The sequence below is a fragment of the Varanus komodoensis genome, unplaced genomic scaffold (genome assembly GCF_004798865.1).
Source record: "Varanus komodoensis strain SLA01 unplaced genomic scaffold, ASM479886v1 scaffold35, whole genome shotgun sequence".
In the NCBI taxonomy this organism is placed as follows: domain Eukaryota; kingdom Metazoa; phylum Chordata; class Lepidosauria; order Squamata; family Varanidae; genus Varanus; species Varanus komodoensis.
In genome coordinates this window covers 2,088,013-2,109,686 of record NW_025335856.1, presented here as the reverse complement: position 1 = coordinate 2,109,686, position 21,674 = coordinate 2,088,013, and the positions used below count along the sequence as shown (strand labels likewise).

Here is a 21,674-nt window from a genome sequence, read left to right as displayed (position 1 = left end):
CGTTGTCCCTTACCAGTTTGGTTCTTACACTTCATATCAGAAGATTGAGAGTCTGTTCTCACGTTTACTCCCAGATCGCCCTGTTCCCGTGCCTCTGTTTCGTCTACTTTCAGCACCTCATTATCTGGCCCAGTCTTACTCTCACCATCTCTGAGAGTGGAGAGTAAAGTTTGTTCTGCTGAAACCAGAAATAGCTCTTCACTGATGCTCTGGTTCACATGAGAAGTTTCCTCCCCTTGTGCTCCCGTAAGAGACTCTTCTGAGCGCGCGCGCATGAACCGGATGGAAAAACTGGAGCGGCAAGCCTATTTAACAATCTCCTTGTGGCATTCTTAAGCTTTGAATAAATGATATTTACTCTTTATTTTGTATATAATGTGAAAGAAAACTGCTGTTGATAATTTGATTTTATTGGAGCATTTTGATGGCATGGGACTTCAACTTGTAGGTGGATCTTGTGTTTTATTAGGTCTTAAGAAAGCTGTAAAATGTTGAAATACAATTTACTTTCTAAGTCAGGGTGCTGAATCTCAGGTCTACAAATTGTGAACCCAGTTTAACCCTCCTGGGCTTCTGACCCAGTTCTCTGGGGTTCCCTGCAAAGGTTTCCGTAACTCTTGAGTGGTTGCCTGACTTTTGTGTTTTTTCCCCTGCCCATTATCCTCTCCTATGGCTTAGTTACTGGCTGTAAGAGCTTTGGGCTGACTTTTGGCCACACGCCTTTGCTGTTGGCTCTGCCTGCCCCTGGAATGTAGCTCCTGAGAGCTTCACCCAAATGGAATTGAGCCCTGGGGCTGAAACACGTTCAAAGCCTGTTGTAGGAAAATCTCGTGTGTCTTTTATTCTGGCAATTTGGATGAACTTGGGGATCTTTTTAAAATTACTTTATTTGCTAGTGTTTGTCTCATACAGGTATATATTTTACATGTGATTGTTGTGGTGTGTTAATTGGTATTAGTTTTTGTAAACCATCCTGTGTGGGAAGGCTGGGGTATTTATACCTATAAAATAATAAATTAGTATAAATATAAGCTCTGTTGAAGAACTAACTGAAATAGTCTTTCTGTTGCTCATGATGACCTTCTGTTTGCATTCAAAGCTTTGGTCAGTGACGCAGCAGAGAAGGACGAAGTCTCCTTGATTCTTCCCCCCTGCCATGAAGATGCTGACAAACCAGAGGATGTCTACAAGTTTGAGGACAGTATCTTTTACAGGCAGAATAATTTTTACTTTATATCAGAGTGGACAGACCCAAAAGGAAAAAGAAAGGGTTTTGGTGTTAAAGAAGAGGTGTGGAGATGGAATTGTTTATGGGGATGACTTTGTGGCCTCTTGGGCCTACCAATGAGACCACCTTGGGGTAGGAAGGAAAGGAGGATTTCAGAAGCATAATTTCAGTGTGTGTCTGTTTGGAAATGATACCACAGTGTATCCAGTTGGTTTGTAGTTGAGAGAAACAGGCACTTCTGAAGTTTAATTACAGATTGGTGGAATCATTGGAGGGAATGACGTAATCTGTCCTTCTGTCCTGTCTCTGTGTATTGGTTTAGAACATGGAAGATTTTTTCCACAAAATTGATCTGCCAGAAACTACTTTTCTTTATTTCACTAAAGTACAATTGTAATTATTGGCAGTAACAGGATAGCTGATTCTAATCTCTTTCCCCCTGAATCTGTTGCCTTTCAAAAAAAGTTCTAATGTCTCACTAGATTATCTAGCTACTGGTTCATCATATAAAACAATGTTCTACTGTTTATTTCTCAAATGCATGGGTATGTGGGAGATAGGGGCTAGATGCCAATTTTAATAAGTAGTGAGACATTGGCTCAAAATCTGAAATGTGCTGAAGTTTGTTCACAACAAAGCCATAATCTGCTTTGCTATGACTGAATAAAAACAAGGAAATATGCCAAGGAAAAGATCGCTCGCCTGTGCAGTTCAAATCTTCATTAGTTTCCATTCCTCATGAGCTGAGTAAGCTAGCTGAAGATGTTTTGTTTCCAGAGTGGAAAATATATTCTGCTGCTAATTAGCAAGGGGCATAATCCACCGGAAAGTTTTCTTGTACTAACCAAATTGAAACTGGGGGGAATAAGCAGTTCCAGTGGATTGGGAGTCATGAGCGACATGCCACCTTGTGTTTAATGGGAGCCAGTCTTTTCTGCATGAGGTGTCCACCTTGCTTTGCCTCATGGTAGGGCTGCCTCTGATGGGGGTAATGCTATTATTATTAATATTATTTCTTCTCCCAACACTTTCTTTAAAAAATTGAATCGAACAAAATTTTAAGCTGCTGCAATAATTATCCATTGAAATATGGCCAGCCCATAAAACCACCAAAGCCTCTGCTAAGAGACTAACCCTTTGACAGTCTAATGGTGCCAGGGAAATTATGAGAAGTGGTGTTATTTTTCTGAAAATGCCTTCAGTTATATCACCCGCTGAATATGAGGCACTTCAGGCTCCAGCAGCTGCTTTCATGAGCATCACCTCAGCGGACATCCTCAAGATGGAGGAAGAGAAAAGGTAAGGCTGCATGGCAGGGGCAGAGGGGGGCTTTGATTTGAAGCAGAAGGGTAAGTTAATTCTGACTTGTGCTAGCTATGAGCCGATTAAGAACTGAATTGAGAGAGCCAGTGTGGCAAGGCGGTTCGAGTGTTGGGATGGAGGCCTGGAAGACTCTGGTTCTACTCCCCACTCAGCTGTGAAGCTCACGAAATGACTTTGAGCCAATCACAGATGCTCAGCCCAGCCTACCTCACAGGGTCGTTGTCAGGATACAAGCTATGTAAGTCTCCTTGGGTTCCTCACAAGAGGGAAAAAAGTGGGATATAAATGCACTGTTATTTTCCTGTATATTTTGCTTGATGCTGATCTTATGTGTGTGAATGAACCATCAAAGATCTTAACACCACAGACAGAACTTTTGTGTTTATAATGCTACCGCAAACACAATTTTTTTTTTTAATTGGATCAGTTTATATGCTTAGCTGTGAATGGTCAGGTGGTAGTCACACATGCACAAACTGTTTTTGTGATCTTGTTTCCTGGAAATAAAGGGTTCTAGCCAATGTCAGTCTAACTTAAATTTCATTCATTTTGATCCACTTTTAAGTAGGACTCATGTCATAGTGGCACAACCCTGGATTCACATCTGTGGGGCAGTGCACCAGCACAGATTTTGATGGAAAGAGCCCACATGAGACTTGTGCAAAGTTTCCTGAGATTAATTCATGCTGCAGTGACTTGCCACCCTGTCATGTCCAGGCCCTGCAGAATCAGCCCTCTAGCCTGGTCTTGTCAACCCTGACTGGCAGTGGCTCTGCAGGTTTTAGGCAGGGATTTTTCACAGTCCTACCTAGAGATACCTGGAGTTGAATCTTGCACCTTTGCCTGTGAAGTAGGTGCTGCACCACTGGGCCAAAGACATGGCGAGATATGAAGGGCAAGGCAGGGATCTGGGTGCCCGATAAAGGTGGGCAATTCACAAAGTTAGGGATTGTCAACAGCCTGGTAGGAGCACAGCTAGAAATGCGTGAGGGACATTGTGCAGGTGAGGAAAGGGCTGCAGAGCTCCAGCTGGCTCAGGTGGGCAGTCTCCTCTTTTGGGTAATTTATCAGGGCACAGTTGTTAGCAGTGAGGGAGGCCAAAGCCAGTGGTCAGCAGGGCCCAAGGTGTGTGTGGGGGGGTCACTCCTTTCTCTCCCTTGGCTGTCTCCTCTCTAAGCCATCCCTTTTCATTCATTCTCTGCCTCAGCCACTCCCTTCTCAAACATTCTGTCTCTGTCTAAACCATCACCCCGCTCTGTTGCTGAGCAGCAGCCTGCCAGGGAAGAGACAGATAGCTTCTGCCAAGTGCTGAACTGATTGCATGCAGAGAGCTTCCAAAATTAGGCCAAAGACTGTACCCACCCCTGAATTAGTTGCTTAAATGTGTATTCCTTGATCATTGTAATAGAGGCTACCAGAGTGCAAAAAAGCACTTTTTCCTTTTTTTAATTGGACTAGCCAGTGTCGAGATAAGCACTTCCTTGCTTTCAGGCAACACAGTATGTTGATTTAGAGAAGCTGAAGAAGTCACTCATGCCTTCTGTTGCCAGAGTGTTTTTGCCCTTGGGACTGTCCTGTCTCTCTTTTTTAGCCACTGCTCCTTTGTTCTGAATGAACTGAAGTCCATGCCTCTGGATGAGAAGAGATGTGACCACAAAGCCCGATGTCTCTGGTTTTTTGATAGCCTTGTCAAGCTGAGCTCACAAAAAAATGTTAAAAAGAAATGTAAGTTTTGATTTAATCTGATTTGATTTGGATCTTTCTACTTATCTTGTCCAAAATAACCCTCTGAAAGAAAAGCCAACTGATTCAAGTAATCCGCAATGAGTTTAATCCCTTGCTGGTACTTCTCCTGTAGTGACTGTAGGCAATCGAGGAAAGCCCCTGGGCTTGTTGTCAGGTGTTGCTGGGAAACTATTTACATTGACTATATGCAAACATCAGATGACACTATTCATTGGTGCACATTCTTAATGTCTAGTAAATATATACAATCACTAATGTTTAGCTTGTGCTGTGGATCTAATCCAAGACCTGCTGTGGGAAGTCCGCTTTCTCCAGCACTGTTAATCCAGAGGAACGCTGAATTTGCCAGCCTGTCTTTGCCAGCTCCCACTATTTAGTATTCATTCATTCATTTTTGGAAAGGCGAGGAGAGGAGAGGAGGATGGAAAGAAGGACAGAAGAAAGACGGGGAGTTGAGATTCTCAAGATGTTTCATTCTATAGTCAATACACCATTCTGTGCTTAAGTGCTTTTTCTGCACAGAAAGGATTCTACAGAGTGAATCAGCTGCTGTGCTTTAATCCTCTGAATCCTGTCAGTTGGGGAATACTTGTGACCTGATCCATAAATCAGCTGAACTCAGTGGAACTGTGTGTGTTTTTTTGGCTCAGTGGATTGGTGGATCATGGACTAAAAGCTTTCAAGAGAATGCATAAGCTGACCGATGTTCAGCACTGTCAGAACAGAGTTGTAGAATTGAAGTTTCACTTTAGTGGAATAGTTGGTTAACAAACCTGTTCTTTAGTATTGGTAGATTCTTAAAGTCAGGCTTAGAAGCTCTTCAGCTATTGTGGTTGGAATCTGAGGTTGAATGCTCCTTTCTGATACATTATTCTCCTGGCTTTGCCTCGGTGATTCCACATATTTGGGGAAAGCTAACTTTAAAACTTCTTGTTCTAGATGCACTGGGACCTGATTGTCCTCACATCATCAGCAACAAGCTTGTGAAAACCTTCACGGCACTGGCCTATGCCAATGGCAGGTACATTTTATCCTGAGCATAGCAAAATGTCTATTTGAATTGTCTAGGCCTTGGTCAATCAGGAAAGTCGCAAAGCCAGAGTTCAAAATTACCACAACACAACAGTGAATCGACGATGGCTGTAGAAGCCGCATCACAGAAACGAAACAGTTGCATGGGTTGTTCTTATATTTGATCAGAATTGATCTTTTTTATCTTCAATTCACTTTTAAAACTTGGGAAGTAATTACTCAGCAATGCCTCGTAACTGGCACTAAAAGTGATTTTTCCCTTTGAGAATTTATTGAAACACGCTGGGAATAAAGAGCATATGCATTCCATTGCTCATCTACAAAATGTCAACATGCACTCCTGTCTTTTCAATAAGTGGATGGAAGAGATTGGCCTTGTTTAATTCATATATAACAATGGCCCAAGAAAAGTTGTGGTTGCTAGTTGGGTAATGAACTCTGGACTGCTTGTGGTTAAGAACCTGCAAACCATAGTGCAAGATTTGCATGAAACAGTAACTCACAATTCAATGACAACCTGAACTCAACCCATACTATAGTTTGCTATTACATGCATAGCAGGTCACTGGAAATTGTGTTTTTCCAGTGTGTCTTTTTGTACAGATGCCCCTACCAAAAAAAAAAAAAAGTAGGTGCATCTGAATTTCTTGTATGCCCCATGAGCCTTTTTTGTTCGTTCGTTCGTTCGTTCGTTCAAGAATTGATCGTCATAGTAACCAATTTCCCCCCCCCCTCTGCTTTCTGGTGTATTAGCCTCAGCTGCTTGGTTTGGGTTGGTTGTATGAAATAGCAAGAAATGGACTTCTGCACACCCAAAAGACAGCAGCAGATCTTTCTTGAGCAGCCTTATTTTGATAGTAAAATATCCTGTATTCGTGGTGCTTATACTTATGCTCCTGCAGAGATGGTAAACAGGGTTCTGAACTCCTCAATAGGAAAATTGCACTTCAAAATGGCTGTAAACTGGTCCAATTTCTCTGCCTGCTGCAAGAAACTGTAATGTGGAGATTATGATGGCTGTGCTTATTCTGTACATCAGAATACTGTATCAACATAGCTAGAATCCATGGTCAGTTTTAAAAATGTACATGATCTATGTACGTATGTCTGTTGTCTTGTTCATTGTGAAAGAAACTGATCTCTGTAGGATGTTGAGACCTCAAACACCTGGAAGTTCTGGCTTTGGGGAGTTCAGCAGACATTGCCAACATTCTCCAGTCTTTAAGGGCTGAAACGTACTTTTAATGGAAGGTGAGGCATTCAGGAAATGTAGTTTTTCCCTCTAAAGCACAATTCACTTGTACCAGGAATTGGAAAAGATGCACTCTGGTTCTAACAAACTGTAAATTCCTGGTAGCTTGTTGTTTCCCTTAAAACGATCTCTGATTGCCAAATGCCCCATCTTCTCCATCCCACAAAACCTAAATACACTCAGGGCTGCCAGCTGAGGAAGAAGTCTACAAAATGGAGGCCTTTACTCAGATAGGCAAGCAGCAGCATTATATTTTTCTGGCACAGAATTTCAGTTACTTTGGGGCAGAACTTGTATTTTAGTGCTGTCTTTGGGAGTGGTTGGAACATGGAGTGCGCAAGCACTGAACATAGCTCACCGTATAGCATTTGGTTTCTTTCTTTCATGTTTTAGGATTCAGAATCAGGTTTCTGCCTCTATGAAAGTTAAGATAACAGCATATGCTATAGCCTTGGCTCTGCATATTAACAATTTCCAAACAGACCTGACGGTGTTGCAGCGGGATCTGAAACTGCGGGACAGCAGGTGAGAGTAGTGGAATTAAAGTCTCTTTTATTATTCTGCGAAGAGCCATATGGTCCTAGTAGTGGGCCTGGTTCTGCAGGCAGGACCTTGGAACCTGCTCCACCCTTTGGTTTCAGCATGATTCAGCTTGTCTGGCATCCTCTCATAACTGCCTAGATTGAGACACCATGTGGTCTAATGGTCAGACTCTCAGCCCAGGAACTTCCCCACTAAGCCATGTAGCAAACTGGGTGACTTTGGGCCAGTCACTGATGGGCTCACCACCCAGGGTTGTTATGAAGATGAAACATGGATCGTGTAAGCTGCCAGGATACAAACATAGTGAATAAATAAAAGACATGGTCTTTGCTGCCAGAGATGGGGTATGATGACATGTTTTTCATGATTACTCCAAGTGGGAGAAAGTATGCGAAATATTTTCCTGGCCTTCTCGTGTGTCGTTTTACACCATTTCTGGTGTCTGGCACACTGGGGCAGATGTCTCCTACCTGGTACTGTACAGATGCTTCGGCTAGAATTCGGTGTTCATAACCATTAGCTGTGCTGACTGGGACTGTTGGTAGTTGAAGTCCAAACCATCTGGGCCACCAATTTGGAGAAGCCCACCCTGAGTTTAGGAGACTGTGCTGCTTGTTGCACAAACATTGTTTCCTTGCAAATATGAGTACCAGGCCTTCCTTCTCCTTAAATATATCTTGGCTCCTACTTCATGTTCCACCTTTGCATCTAAATAGTCGCCGATTGTATTTTGTGACAGTCTAAGCAATGTTTCCTGGGTAGACTTGCCAGCCTCTCAACTCTTCTGTGCTTTAAGCAGCAGGTTGTCATGCAGAAATCTAGTATGTGAACATTTCCACATTATTTTACTGTCATGCCAGGAAAAGCTTCATCTATCAAGTTTCTTGGTTGTCAGGTTGCTACGAACAGCACAGAAATAGAGCTAGGAAAACAAAGGTAGCAGCATGTACTCCTGGCAGGCAGGCAAGCAGGCAGGCAGGCAAGGGAGCCAAGTTTTCAGCAATAAATGCCCATTCCTGAGAGTGTTGGTTACATTTGAAACATGAGTTAAAATTAAATACAGCCAGTTCCTCTAGGAAGTCCAATGGGAAGTGTGTGATGTGGTGACTAAATTGAATTTTAGCTGTAGCCAAACAAACCAAACAGAGGTGGGCAGAAGGTGGCTCGGACTTCAACTCCCAGAAGCCCCTCAGCATGGTCAGTGGTCTGAAATGCTGGGAGTTGGAGTCTTCACACATCTGGGGATCTGCTTTCAGTGCAGCCCTGAGTTAGAACATCAGTAAGCAAGCCTGACGGTTGGTTTGGCCAGTGGGTTGTTGCAGTGACATCCACCAGATCCTCCTCCCAAGAGAGAAACTCCAAGGCTGATGACGTTATTGCTTCACTCATCCAATTGCTATGACCTCCTCCACAATGACAATATTGTTGGATTCTGTGAAAAATTCCATCTTGAGAGCCTTTTCTAATAAAATTGGCGATTTGCAGACAGCAAATTATTCTTATATACAACAAAAATGAGAAAACTACAGTGCAAGAAGCTCATTTTCAATAATCGTTGAAAGCTATTATTTCAAGGGCAAGCTTTCAGCTAATTCTCTAAATACTATAGGTTTTGATTGCAAACAGAATGATTCTGTGTTGGTGATGGCTTCATGAAGTACTGTCAGTGTTTTCAGCCCTCTTGAGTGGGACAAGGCTACTAATCAGTGTAATGAAAGGACTGGATAGACACTTCAGAATTTTGCAGTAGGTTCTGCTGTACAGCAGCATAACTAGAAAAGTATCTTGCTTTTGTTTTTCTTGAAAAGAAACGGGTGTTCTTCTATAGATGGCCAGTCTTTCTTGAAATTTGCCAGACTACTTCATTCTTTTCTTGAGAACATGCTTGTGAAGAGCTCAGTTGGCAACAAAAAATAATAGTTTTTATACTGAGTTGTAAACAGTTTGGGGGAAAGGAAGGAAAACGGGGAAACTTTCCACAAAGAAGAGAAGGCTGGTGGAGGGTGAATGGGAGCAAAAAAGTCTTTTCACACACTTTGTTCTTTTCTTGTGTTAGGATACTTGACATCGCCAGGGCGATGAGGCTGAAGATCACCAAAAGCAAAAGCCTCTTTGGACTTGAGGAACACAAACTGGGGACACTCTCCTTGCCCTTACCTGTGTACAAGGTGCCTCCAAGAAGCAGGAAGCGAAAGATGAACTAAATGGCTACCATGGTCCCTATTGGCTACCATATTTTTTATAGCCATGAAGTCTGTAGACTAAGCAGCTTTTTGGATTGGACTGGTAAACATTGGGAAAAGCGGCATGGCTACTTGCTCTTGTACAGTGAAGTTATTTAGCTTTTTTCTTGTGGAAGATTAACAGAGTTCTGCCCAAGCACAGACCCAGCCTACATCTTCCTTGGATTGCCTGTTTCAGGTCCTGACAATTTGAAAGAATAACTAATTTTTGTGACTAATGCAGATTTTAATCTCAGTTGGTATCTTTCATTTAATGTAGTCATGTGGTGATCCTGCCATCAGCACAATTTGCATTAAAATACTTAAAATGCAATATTTGGATTGATGATTTATCTTCTATTTAACCCTTTCCTATTGAATAGGATCCAGATTTGGGCATATTTAGTGTAAACACATTGAAATCACTGGGAGATCAGTTAGTCATGATTACCCTAAATGCCACTGATTTTCAGGGGGCCTATTCTTCAATTTTGATTAAAGCTGGATGAAGTGCATGAAGTTTATCGTAATCAGAGAACTGCAATGAATGACATACATATAAAACTAATCACAACTAGTCAAGTATATATCATAGTAATTCCCCCAGAAGGAAATTTTCAAAAATCCATCAGGCTCATCTGCTGTCCCAGGCACCTTTGAGGTTTTTATTATATTATTATTATTATATTATTATTATTATTATTATTATTATTATTATTATAAATATATTATTATTTATTATTATATTATTACTATATTATTACTGTAGGGAAACCATCTAAATGCTGGTCAATTGCATGAAACAGACCAGTGCCCAGAGACTGAGTGGTTGCTTTCATATCATGGAAATAAACAAGTGGCCAGGAAGGATCTGATGCCAATAGCATTGCTGAGGAAACCAGTTATAGATCTGATCAGTATTTGGAAGGCCAGGCACCAGTCTAAAGAAGAGGAGGATACAACAAATACGTAACATGACTTCTATCTGTCCAGTCTTTTCAGTATCAAAAGTAGGATCCATTGTGCTAAGGTGAGTTGGCATGGGTTTGCATCCAAAATCCCACTGATAGCATGAGAAATTAATCACAACTAACAATGGATTCAGTGTGATAGTTACAGTTACAACTTGAGGCCCTCTATCCCTCTTACCTATGACTTGTACAGTAGCTTGATTACCATCTGTCCTAACAGAAGAAAGTCAGCTGTCATTCTTTCATCTGCAAAACAGTGCCAGCAAATGAACACACCACGCACCCTTTGCCACACGCTTGAACAAAAGAGACACGCTCAGGAATTCAGTGTCACTGACTGCCATGCTACCCCGCCTGCCAGGAGACACCCCGCTGCAGTGCAGCCAAAGAGCCAAGAATTCTATCATCCTGTCACTAGTGACACGGGGTGGGGGAGAACGGCAGCCAGGAAGAGCCTCAGCGAGCAGGTTCAAGCAGGGTAACTCCTTGTAAGAGCCGTCCGGCTAATGGGGCAGGCTAAAAATCAAATGAATAACTAAAATAATAGGATGCTGATGCTCTACCTGGGCACCCGCAAGTCCCAGCCACCCCTCTGCACAGCCAGCTCATCACCTGATGCGACACAACTAGCACTCACCAAAATGCCCACCCCTGCAAAGCTGCTGGAGATACATCAGCCTACTTCCAGAGTGTGTCTGGAAAAGAAACTGGTTAACACAGTATTGGTGTTTAAAATAGAGCATTTTTTATTTTGCTATATACAGATGTTCCTTAATAAAAGGTTACAAATGGTGTTTTTAAATTTCTGTTAAAAAGGTAAGGTGGAACAGCTCATAATCCAACACCAAGTTAAAAGTTCCAAAACATTTTTTTAGGATTAGTAGACTTCTGCAGATCAGTTTCTGTTAAATTGGAAGTCTATGGCTCTCATTTGTCTAAAGTTAGTTGTGACCAAGAGCAAGCTTATATATGCTTACTCAAAAGTAAGACCTACTGTGTTAAGGTGAATTGCTATGGGTTTGCATCCAAAAATCCCACTGATAGCAAGGGAAATTAATCACAACTAACACTGGATTCAGTGTGAGCGTTATAACTTGGGGCTCTTAGCTATGACTTGTACAGTAGCTTGACTGCCATCTGAAACATATTAAACCTAAACTTATTTAACTCTTAAGTAGGCCTCACTGAAGACACCAAACTGAATCCCAAATCTGCTTCCAGCTGAGGGAAGGGCTTGTGTTTTCTAGAAAGCATTCAGACCAGTGGAAGCATCATACTGGCAGCAAGAGGTGGGGACAGAAGCTTTGATTTTCCTCTCCTGCAGTTCCTAATTCACCCCTCTGATCCAGAGGCTTGGGAGAGCCACCAGAAGTTTGGGGGAAGTGGTGTTGGCAGTGGCAGAGGCGTCTACTCTTAGTAGCTGGATCGAACCCAAAGGGATTTAATTCAGCGCACAGAATTGCACTGCTCCTTCCCTCATGTTGCTAACACGCTGCCTGATCTTTGCTGCAAAAGGTGTCTCACAGGTTTCAAAGCTGCAGAAAAGGTAGCAGCCATCACCTGCACAGAATTTCTACATAAGCATGCGATTGTCTGCTTAACAAGAGGTGTTTTTGTACAAACCTATTATCTGCATGGTGGTATTGTTACTTTTTCTTTTGGTGTGGAGATGTGATGAGTGCAAATGTAACATAACGAAGAAACTGCATGGGGGAAAAGCACCGCTGGGCAGGAGAGCACTTGGTTTACACCAGCTTTCCCCGGCTATGGTGAATGGCATCCCCCATAACCTGCTCCTAGCCAAAATGCTACAATTGGCAGCAGCAGCAATGACTTCCACTGCCTTGGTATGGGCACAGCCACACGCCCTTGCCTTCAAATCCTGATTTGCACTGCTGGGCAGAGCCAGATTCAGCTGCAAAATTTTCCCTGGGGGAGCTGGAATAGGGGAGCCAGTAAAAAGAACTCCCCATAGGTACAAATTACAGTTTACTGATGTGCTCTGTTTGGACCTCTCAGCACCATTTTCTGTGGGTCCTGAAAGGGCAGCAGTGGAGACCTCTAATTTCAGCTTCAATCCAATCCTTGTATTGCCAGCACATTTCCCATCTCCACCACCACCTTAGCTACAAGCAGCTACAGGGACCTCTGGAGTAGTGACAACAGTCCTGATTCAAGCTTTTACAAAAAGAAAACCGCATTGTGAATTCAAAAGTTGGACCATCAAAATCAGGAGCAGCCAGTCAGATATAGTAGGTTGGGAGTAAGCTACCTGGCACCCTCCAGATGCTGGGACTACATATCCCACAATCCCCAGCTACTCACTATGCAGGCTGGGCTAATAGAAACTGTAGTCCAAAACATCAAGCACCGTGTCACCTGTCCCTGTAGTAGATAGCATTGGACTTGAATCAGGAGGCAGGAATACCAAATAGATGGGTAAAATTTTCTGGCCTTCCATGTTTTGAACACCAAACTTCCCATAGCATAGAGATGAATATTAGCATCTGCTGCTGTCTGCACATGAAGAGTAGTACCGTCCACCACTAAATTGGCTAATTTTTTTAAAGGTCAACTAAAAAGCAGCACAACCTGATTTATTTATTGTTACTGTTTACCCAAGTAAAAATGCAGTAAATGAAAAGATTAATCATAAAGGCATTTTCCTCCTGCATAAAGGAGAATGGGCTGCGCTTCTTCCAAGAATAACTGCATGGATCTGCTGAAAGTGTTCCTTAGAAAAGTGCTCATCTCATAGGCCAACTTATGTTGCAGTAAATCAATCCACCAAAATTCCTACAATCCATCTAGCTGCATGTCTTTAAACTGGACAGCAAGTCCTCCTGCAGACCACCCTGTTGTTAAAAGCACAAGAGCAGAGGCTCCTAAAATCACGTTCTACAAGAAGACCCAAGTGGTCATGGTGCAACCACACAGATGAAGCTCTTCCTGGGGGGGTGCGTCTGCATGCGTGTGCTGCAGGGCCCTTCCCCAGTGCGGTGCCCTCAAGATGGGCTGGATTGTAAGTCCCATCATCCCAAAGCTGTAGCAGGCCAGAAGAAAGCCATTAATGGGTGAGAGGTAATATAAGCAGAAAAATATTTATTTCCTTCTCAGGTTATTTTGTTGTACAACGATTCTTCCTGTCAAGCTTTGGGCCATGTAAGTGTAGGGCTTCCACCAATACCAACCACTCCAGCAGGGTTTTTCTGCTTTTGATGCTGCACAGCAGACAGAAAACAGACTCTCTTTGGAGATCCTGACATGAAGCCGGTAATGGGGGATCCTTCACCTGGTGCATTACTGCCTGACATGCAACTATGAAGATTCAGGAGCACTGCAAAGAAAAGGGGTAAGGGAAATGCTAAACTAAGTTCCACTTCTATGAGAGAGACAGACATTGGTTCCTCACAAACTCATAAAAGGCCTCAAACACAAGTCAATAGGTTAATCCACAGCATTAACTTCCCCCCAATCTTTCTAGCTAGTCAAAGTACCAGTATTCAGTTTATAAATCAGACAATCTCATTATGTAGTCCATCAATGGGGTTCAGTCCTATCTTTTCCCACCACAAAATGGCAGGTGTATTTAGATCTTTTCAAAAGTTCAAGTTCATTGTACTTTGTTTGGTCCTCTTGCATAAAACCAGGCCAAATTTGGGGCTGCAGCCTCAGCCCGACAAACTCTTCAGGAATCTCATTTTCTTACTTTCCCTACACATTATTTTAAAATCCAACATCTCCGTATTTTGACACTGCTGGTCAGATGTTACAAGGTAGTTTTCCTTGCGATAAATCTTTCGCTGTGTACCTGGATTTCTTCTGCAGAAAAATGCATGCAACGAAGCAACTCAAAGGAGACCGAGTGTATTGCTCGGCCTTCCTGAAAAATCAGCATATTCTGATTATGCTCTGGTTTATGTCCATTTGACACGACTATTCTGCTATGCTCCAAACAATATAGTACTATAAGCCAGGGCTGTTTTCTCAGCACAGAAGAAAAGAATTCCCATATCTGGAAGGAAAAGGAGGTCGATTTCAAGCCATCACAGGGCTCCTTCACTGGCTGCCAAGGACAGCTCTGTCAACATTCAGCATTACTGTGGTATCCAGGCCAAGTGGCGATTTGGCAAGTTACTAAAAGTAAACGTTTAAAGGAGAAAAAACATTGAATGAAACAGCAGAGGAGCTCTTATTTTTCGGAAGGGACAGTATCTACTCACCTCTTAATCTGTCTGCTCATCACCTCCTGTGAGCCATTTTGCAGGAGAGGTACCAACTGAGAGAGAGTGGAGCCTTTCACCGAGAAAAGAGCCCCCACCTCACCCTCTGCCCCTGAAAAACTAAAGCGGGGGGGGGGCAGGTTTCCCCAGCTTGAGTGAAATGAAGTGGCTTTGTGACATCAGCAGCCAGCAAGCCAATCCCCTCCCTTGACCCAGAACAAAATTCTGAAAAACTAACACACACAAAAGATCTGAGCGAAGAGAGAGGATTGGACCAATGGCTGCTGATGTCACAGAGAGTAACTTTTTCTCTGACTAAAATGACCCCAGGGATGGGCTGCAGCTGAACTAGACTGAAGGAAGCCTGGTGACTGGAGGTAATAGGGGCCCAGGAGGCAAGAGTCCTGAGGAACTCAGACTGAAGCAAAGCCAGCTGGGCAGGGTGACCACCAGCTGTCAACACACCTCCATTGACACTCCCACCACAGATGAGTGGCCATTGCCACAGTAGACCGAACAGGAGCATCTGAACGCAATCTCGTTGGGTTGGGCAATGGAATCTCACAGGAAAGTCTCCAAGGAAAAGAAAAGGCAGAGGAAAATGTGCAGGATTCACAGAATTGTGCAAAAGATGCTCCCATTGTTGTGGCAACCCCCATCCACTCTGGCAGCTAGCCTGGCTGTCATGCTTGAGCCTTTCTGGCTGTTCCCAGCTGTTGATAAGCCTCGGGAGGATCCTTCAATGTGAGGTCTCGCTGGAGGATTCTCCAGGGTCCAGCCAACATCAGACCTGTAAAAATGCAAAGGCATCACATACTCAGCAATGTGCCATCCTCGCAAGAAGGAGATAGTGTCAGGATTAATTCCAAAAGGCAGAATGTGCTTTTCTGGAGAGGAAACAAGGAGAGGACACCCAACTGAGCGCAGGTTGCTCTGGCACGCCAGTGGTGCACGACACTGGTGCTGCCTTTGTCCCTCCAAAGGCACCAAGGGCTCCAACCAGCATGTCATTCTTACTGTTCTTTTACTTTTCTCTTATTTTCTGTTTTCTATTTCTTTTAAGAAAATGATTTTTTAAAGTTTTTAAAAGACCCCATCATGTTAGGGAAACAATTCGGCATAGCCTCCTCATGACATGCAATTCTTCTGTGTGTAAGGAGAATATTTCTCTGCACAGGGAACATTCGAGACATAACTTTCCATCTACAGTTCAATCCCAGAGAAGTTTTCCCTCTTAATTCTGCCAAACACATAAAAGTGACTTTCAACTGGAAGGTTTAAGCAGATGGTGTCCCCACATCTTCACTTTTGAATTAAAAGGAGAAAGGAACCAAGAGCTTAAGAGAGGAATTATGGTGGGCAAGAGCAGAGAAGCCATTTACACCTAATCATAGAAACAACTATGAGGACCAGAAACATGTACTCCTTTTAAGGAATGACCCTCAGGATGATTTTCAGTCAGTGCCAGAATATTCAGACACTACATTGCATGGCATTCATGAAGGCTTTGCACAAAGAAAATCCTGTGCTACATATGGACAGGTAAGAGAGAATCTTTCCTTTATTCTTCAGAATCATTCACACCTGGGACCACCAAGGTGCATCGGACTAATCTTTTTACTGGTCAGCAAGAACCAACGCCATGACAAGAGTTTTAGTCCAACACAACTAAAGGGTGCTGAGCTGGAGAAGTCTTGGTTTAGGATGCACTATCAAAACTAATGTCACCGTTTACTTCTAGAAACGAAAAACATCCTGTTACAAGTAACTTGGAAAATTTATCCTACAGATACATCAGATTTAAAAACTACCGTAGCATGTCTCTTAGGAAAAATGTACACTGCAAACAAAAAATGGCTTTTTATGCATTTTCTAGTCCCTCCACCAGGGACACACAGAACCCTGAGAACTGTAGTCCTTGTGTTCTTAATAGCATCTCTCTTACAAAGATCAAAAGCCTCTACAGTTCCCAGAATTCCTTGCGGGCTTTCATAACAACGCAATGGAAGTCTTTGGCAAGGCTTTTCATTCACTGCAGTCACACGACAGCTACGCGGCCATACCGTTTTTTGAAGGCAAGGAGCTTGTTGTTCAGAACAACACAGCCTTCCATGCTGGACACCTGCTGCAAAATGCCCTTTTTGGACTTCCCTTGGAAAATCAGATTGTCCTGCACAAAGGCTTTGGTCTGGTCAAGCATCTCAATCCCATAACCTCGAAAGGAGTGGATCCTATTCCTGGTTACCTGGCAAAGGAGGAAAAAAACAGAGCAGTGACATACTTGGGGGACCCTCAGCTAATAATTTTTAAAAAAATCAAAACAAAGACCCTTAAGCTTCTAGACCTAAGAAAAGCTGGTAGCAGTTGATCCAATACAGAAAGGAAAAACCTAAAGCAAACTTCCAAACCAGGTGCTCTCAAGTTTTGTCGGGCCGCAATTCCCCAGCCCAGCTCCCTCCATCTGGCCTTTAGCACAGTCTGCCTCCAACCCACAGGGATGTGCTGACTACAACTCCCACCATCCCCAGATGCGTGTTATAGACCAGGGCATCTTGCAGGACACCAAGCTATGAAAGACTGATCAGAATGAAGGAGAAGTGAGGACACCTGTGTGAGCACACGTATTGATTCTATGGTTGTGGACGGCCGAGGCACAAAACACCAGTTGTGCTTGTGTGTGAGGTGGGGAAGCACTGGAAACCAGGGGGGCGCAGGTTGTGCTTTCTTTGATCATGTATATTCTGTGGCTGAGGAACAACACCTCTTCTCACTCTCCAGATCTCCACACTCCCTTCCCCTCCCCATGTAGACATAAAATGTTCCAGGTCGTGGCTGGCAGTCTTCTAGCGCCATATAGCAAAGCAGACAAAAAGCGGCAGGGAAGTGTGGGGGAAAAGCTGTCCTCGCCCCCTTCCTCATTCCTCAAATTCCCACCTCTTTCTGAGGCCTGAACAGCAGTAAACAAGCCCTACTGCGGGCTCTCTATGGCCGTCTCTTGTTATAGGGGTGAGGATACACGGGGACACTACTCTGCACGTCCCACTTCTAGGACCCTAAAACAGCAAGACCACAGCAAGCATTGCTGATACTTCATCCAGTGCTCAGGGCCCTGCTGGTTATACCCTGAGAGAAGGAGTCAGCAGGGCGATGTGGGAGAAAACTGGAAAACTGGGTGAAAAAGCTCAACAAATACCCCAATGTTAAGGTAAAGCGGATTTTTGTTTGCCAGCTGCAAACCAGCTACGTGACACTACGAAGCTGACAGGAATTGCCAAGACAACATGCAGGTATTTATTGGTGACTAGAACATGGAAAGGCCATATTAACAGTGGAAAAATGCTTCCTGCCTTTTCTGCGAGCTTCAACAAAGTACAGACAGAAAGATAGAAATTTTGGGGATTTTGGGATAGCTGCAGGTTATGAATGTATATATTATGTTTGTGTAAGATCCCTTGGCATCCTTATTTTTCTCTTACATTTCTCTTCCTTCCTGTACTTTATTTCTTTCAAGAAAACAATAAACGATTACAAAAGCTTACTGCCTAAATTATTTGATTTGATTATGCATGTTTGTTAATAAATGGAGCTCTCATACCAGTGAACACTTTGTCCCCTTTGTGTCTGTCATTTTCTGGGACCAACATTCCTCACTAAATCTCTCTGTACAGAAGCAGAACCTCCAAGGACCATTCAGAACTGTTTACTTGTTCTATAACTTCTCTTGGGGTAAGTAGTGGTTTCCTGCCAGAAGGCAGATGAAAAACAGCATGTTTATTTATTTATTTATTTATTTGGGTATTTTTACCCCATCCAATACATTGCGGGTCTCTGAATGTGTATGCATATGCATATGTCGTATCGCAGGAAACCAGAGCAGTATTAATGGGCAGGGTGTGGCACTACAGAGACCTGGGTTCAAATCCTCACTCTGTCCTGGAACCTCAAGGGGTGATCCTGTGCTTTACCTCTTAATTCTGCTGAACGCATGAAAGTAGCCCTACAACTGGAGGCTTAAGCAGATAGTCCTGTCCCCACATCACCACTTCTTCACTTCTGAATTAAAAAGGGAAAAGAACTGGGAGAGGAGAGGAGAGGAGAGGAGAGGAGAGGAGAGGAGAGGAGAGGAGAGGAGAGGAGAGGAGAGGACTATGCTGGACAAAAGCAGAGAAGTCATCTACCCCCTACTCGTAGAAACAACCATGAGGACCAGAAACATGTTTCCTTTTTAAGAAGTGGATCTCAGCATGACTTCTGATCGAGTGCCAGAGTGTTCAGATACTGCATTAAGTGAGATTCATGGAGGCATTACACAGAAGGAATCCTGGATTGTATATGGACAGGTAGGAGAGCATCTTCTCACGATGCACCCATGGGCTCACCACTGGCAAGTGTTTTGTTTTTGCTTTGCTCAGGTGAGAGCACAGGACCAAGGAGCAGATCAAGAAGTGTTCTTCTGTGCCCCGAGAAGGACAAAGTTTCCCTTTGGTACCAGGGCAACACTTCAGAAGCACACGAGAATGACAGAAGCTTCTCCGGCTGCTGCACTGAGTTTCAGAGCCATCAAATGCCTTGCAGATTCAGGAGGGTTTGAGTTTTATGCCGTGGGAACAGCTTCCATCCCTCTCCTGAACCTGAGAACGGCTTGGGATGTTGCTGTCTGGGCAGGACTACTGGCTCTCAAACTCAGCACAGCATCTGGCAATCCGGGTCACCTTCCCTCCGGAGAAGGGCAGAGAAAGAGTGTGAACTTATTTTGGCTGGCTAACAAGGACACTCAGTATTTGTCCCCCTGGACCAAGCCAGCTGTGAGCCAGTGTGGTACAGTCATGGGAATGCAAGACTCGGACAATCCAGGTTCTAGTCCCTATTCGAGCATAAAACTCACTGGGTGACTGGGGACCAGTCACTAGCCTACCCTGCTGAGTTGTTGTAAGAGGAAATGCAGAGGAGGAAGACCACTTAAGGTGCCTTGGATTCATGCCAGAGCAAAACCAGGCAGGGTCTAAATGTAGTAATATGCAAGCAAAGGTATTGGGGAAGACAAAAGGAAACCATCCTGTGCCTTCAACCCTCCCTGGTGGAAGAGTGGGATGTAAATATGAGCAAGAGAGTCAGCGTGGCACAGTGGTTAAGAGCGCGAGACTGGGACTCAAGCGATCCGGGTTCTAGCCCCCACTCAGCCATGGAGCGACTGGGGGACTTTGAGCCAGTCACAGACTCTCAGCCCAACCTACCTCACCGGGTTGCTGTTGTGGGGATAAGACTGAGAGCAGCAGGAGGAGAAAGATAAGCTGCTTTGAGTTTCTTGGGGGGGGAAGTGGGATACAAATCTAATAAATAAGTCAATAATCAATAAGCTGGTGCATTTCATTGATGCCCACACCTTCATGTCTGCCGCCTGCAACAGCTTGAGGCCGCTCCCTTGGTTGCCCAGAATGTCATTCTCGGCGATGAGCCCCTCGCCCCGGGAGGTGACGCCATGGCTGCTGTTGTCATAGATGCCATTGCCGCGCAGCTCCACCCGGCACTCGGCTTCCACCAGCACCCCGCCGAGGCTGTTGCAGGAGATGCTGTTGTTGGCTATTCGTGTGAGCTGGGAGCTCTGGAGGACGGTTACCCCACAGTCCTGGTTGGCATGGATGGCATTTCCTACGATGTTCAGGGCCTCGCTGCTCTTGACATACAAGCCGGCTGCTGTGGATGGAGGGGGAGAAAGCACTCTGTGCACACAATCACTAAGCCCCCTTCAGGGGGGCAAGAAGCAACAGGAACCCAGGAAGGCGGCACCCACAGGGAAGCCAAAGGGTTACAAGGCTTGACAGCAGGTGGCCCTGCAGAACCCTCTGGGTGCTTTGGCCACAACTCCCACTGTCCCGGACCACTGGCTATGGCTGCTAAACTTTCTAAGCAGTTCACACTAAAATGCACATATAATAGAAAAACAATGCAAGGTAACATCTCATTAAAAACATTGCAGCAAAGACAATAAAACAGAGCAGTGACACAATCCCCCCGCTGAAAGACTACTTCAATTTTTCCTCTTCCCTTCCCTTCCCTTCTTCCTTGTGTGCCATTGAAATAAAAATGTAAAACTGAAGGAACAGTTTGTCTTGTCTTACTGCTTGCATGTAAGCTGTTTGAAGGCCTTTGTTAGCTGAGTGGAATAAAACTGTTTATGGCTTAGGGGCTGGATGGGAATTGTAGGACCTTTCCTCATCTAGAGATGTGTAGGACAGTAACAGGCCACCTGTGCCAGGGCAAGCATAACTTGTGCAAACAAGCCATGTTTTAAGAGGCACGTGAGGTTTCTCACCTTTCGAACTACACGTGGGAGTTATTTGCAGATGGCACTCACAATACTTACACAATGACACAAAAATCTCAAAAGGGTTTTTTTTAAGTTTCTAAATCCCCCCTATAAAGTGGCCTTTTCAAATGAACACCCCCCAACTTGCATCAGAAAAGTGTGTTGGGAAGGGGTGGTGACCAGACAAGGGTGATAGGAGTCGAGCGACCAAGACTTCCATCAGCGAGAGAGGGGCTGGCTGCTGGGCATTGTGAGGCTTCTCTGCAACCTCTTTGTTTGGGTGTCTTCCTTGCAGACACGAGAGGTTGCAAACCGCCCCAGCACTCACCCCCATTGTGGTTGATGTTGTTTGACTCCACAAGGGCCACGCTGATGGGCCTGCGGGAGGCCACGCACTCGTCCTCACTCTCCGGGTCATTCTCCCAGTTGGTGGCTTCGCCCTCGTCATTGAAATTCTCATTGCCCCCTTGACTGGCGAGGTAGTCGTTGGCGTCGTCCTTGCGGCAGAACACCGCAATCCCATAGATGCTGTTGTGCCCAATTTGGTTGTTCGTGATGTGAGGGAGGCTGGATGACATTATCCAGACACCGCAGCCCTTGTTACCTACACAACAGAAGAGAAACATGCAAACTTCTCTCATCCAAGGTATGGGATAGAAGTTTAAGGGGAGATCAGAGAGGCTGGTCATGCAGAAGGTGGTGCGGATGCGTTCTCTCTTGCTCCCATGGGCAGGACTGGAGCCTACGGGTGGAAACTGCAGGGAAGCAGATTTGGGTTAAACGTTCAGAGAAAATTCCTAGTGGTGAGAGCTGTTCAGTAGTGGAAC

General features: G+C 44.3%; 2 protein-coding genes across 3 annotated transcripts in view; one reads left to right on the top strand and one right to left on the bottom strand.

The window, feature by feature from the left end:
- POLR1E (RNA polymerase I subunit E) overlaps positions 1-21,674 on the top strand; it is a 41,246-nt gene that overhangs the window by 11,082 nt on the left and 8,490 nt on the right. Inside the window, exons 8-13 of one of the 2 annotated variants that reach the window (XM_044439586.1) lie at positions 1,100-1,201; positions 2,431-2,527; positions 4,143-4,276; positions 5,237-5,318; positions 6,975-7,106; positions 9,181-9,340. In XM_044439586.1, coding sequence (XP_044295521.1) covers positions 1,100-1,201; positions 2,431-2,527; positions 4,143-4,276; positions 5,237-5,318; positions 6,975-7,106; positions 9,181-9,328 — 695 coding nt within the window. In that variant the 3' untranslated portion in view covers positions 9,329-9,340. Of the gene's footprint in view, positions 1-1,099; positions 1,202-2,430; positions 2,528-4,142; positions 4,277-5,236; positions 5,319-6,974; positions 7,107-9,180; positions 9,681-21,674 lie in introns of those variants that run through there. The other variant, XM_044439585.1, reaches the window with a different exon arrangement.
- Positions 15,013-21,674, bottom strand: part of FBXO10 (F-box protein 10) — a 31,664-nt gene continuing 25,002 nt past the window's right edge. The window contains exons 7-10 of the mRNA XM_044439584.1: positions 21,176-21,451; positions 19,924-20,234; positions 16,604-16,785; positions 15,013-15,330 (exon numbers count right to left, since the gene is read on the bottom strand). Coding sequence (XP_044295519.1) covers positions 15,153-15,330; positions 16,604-16,785; positions 19,924-20,234; positions 21,176-21,451 — 947 coding nt within the window. The 3' untranslated portion in view covers positions 15,013-15,152. The remainder of the gene's footprint in view (positions 15,331-16,603; positions 16,786-19,923; positions 20,235-21,175; positions 21,452-21,674) is intronic.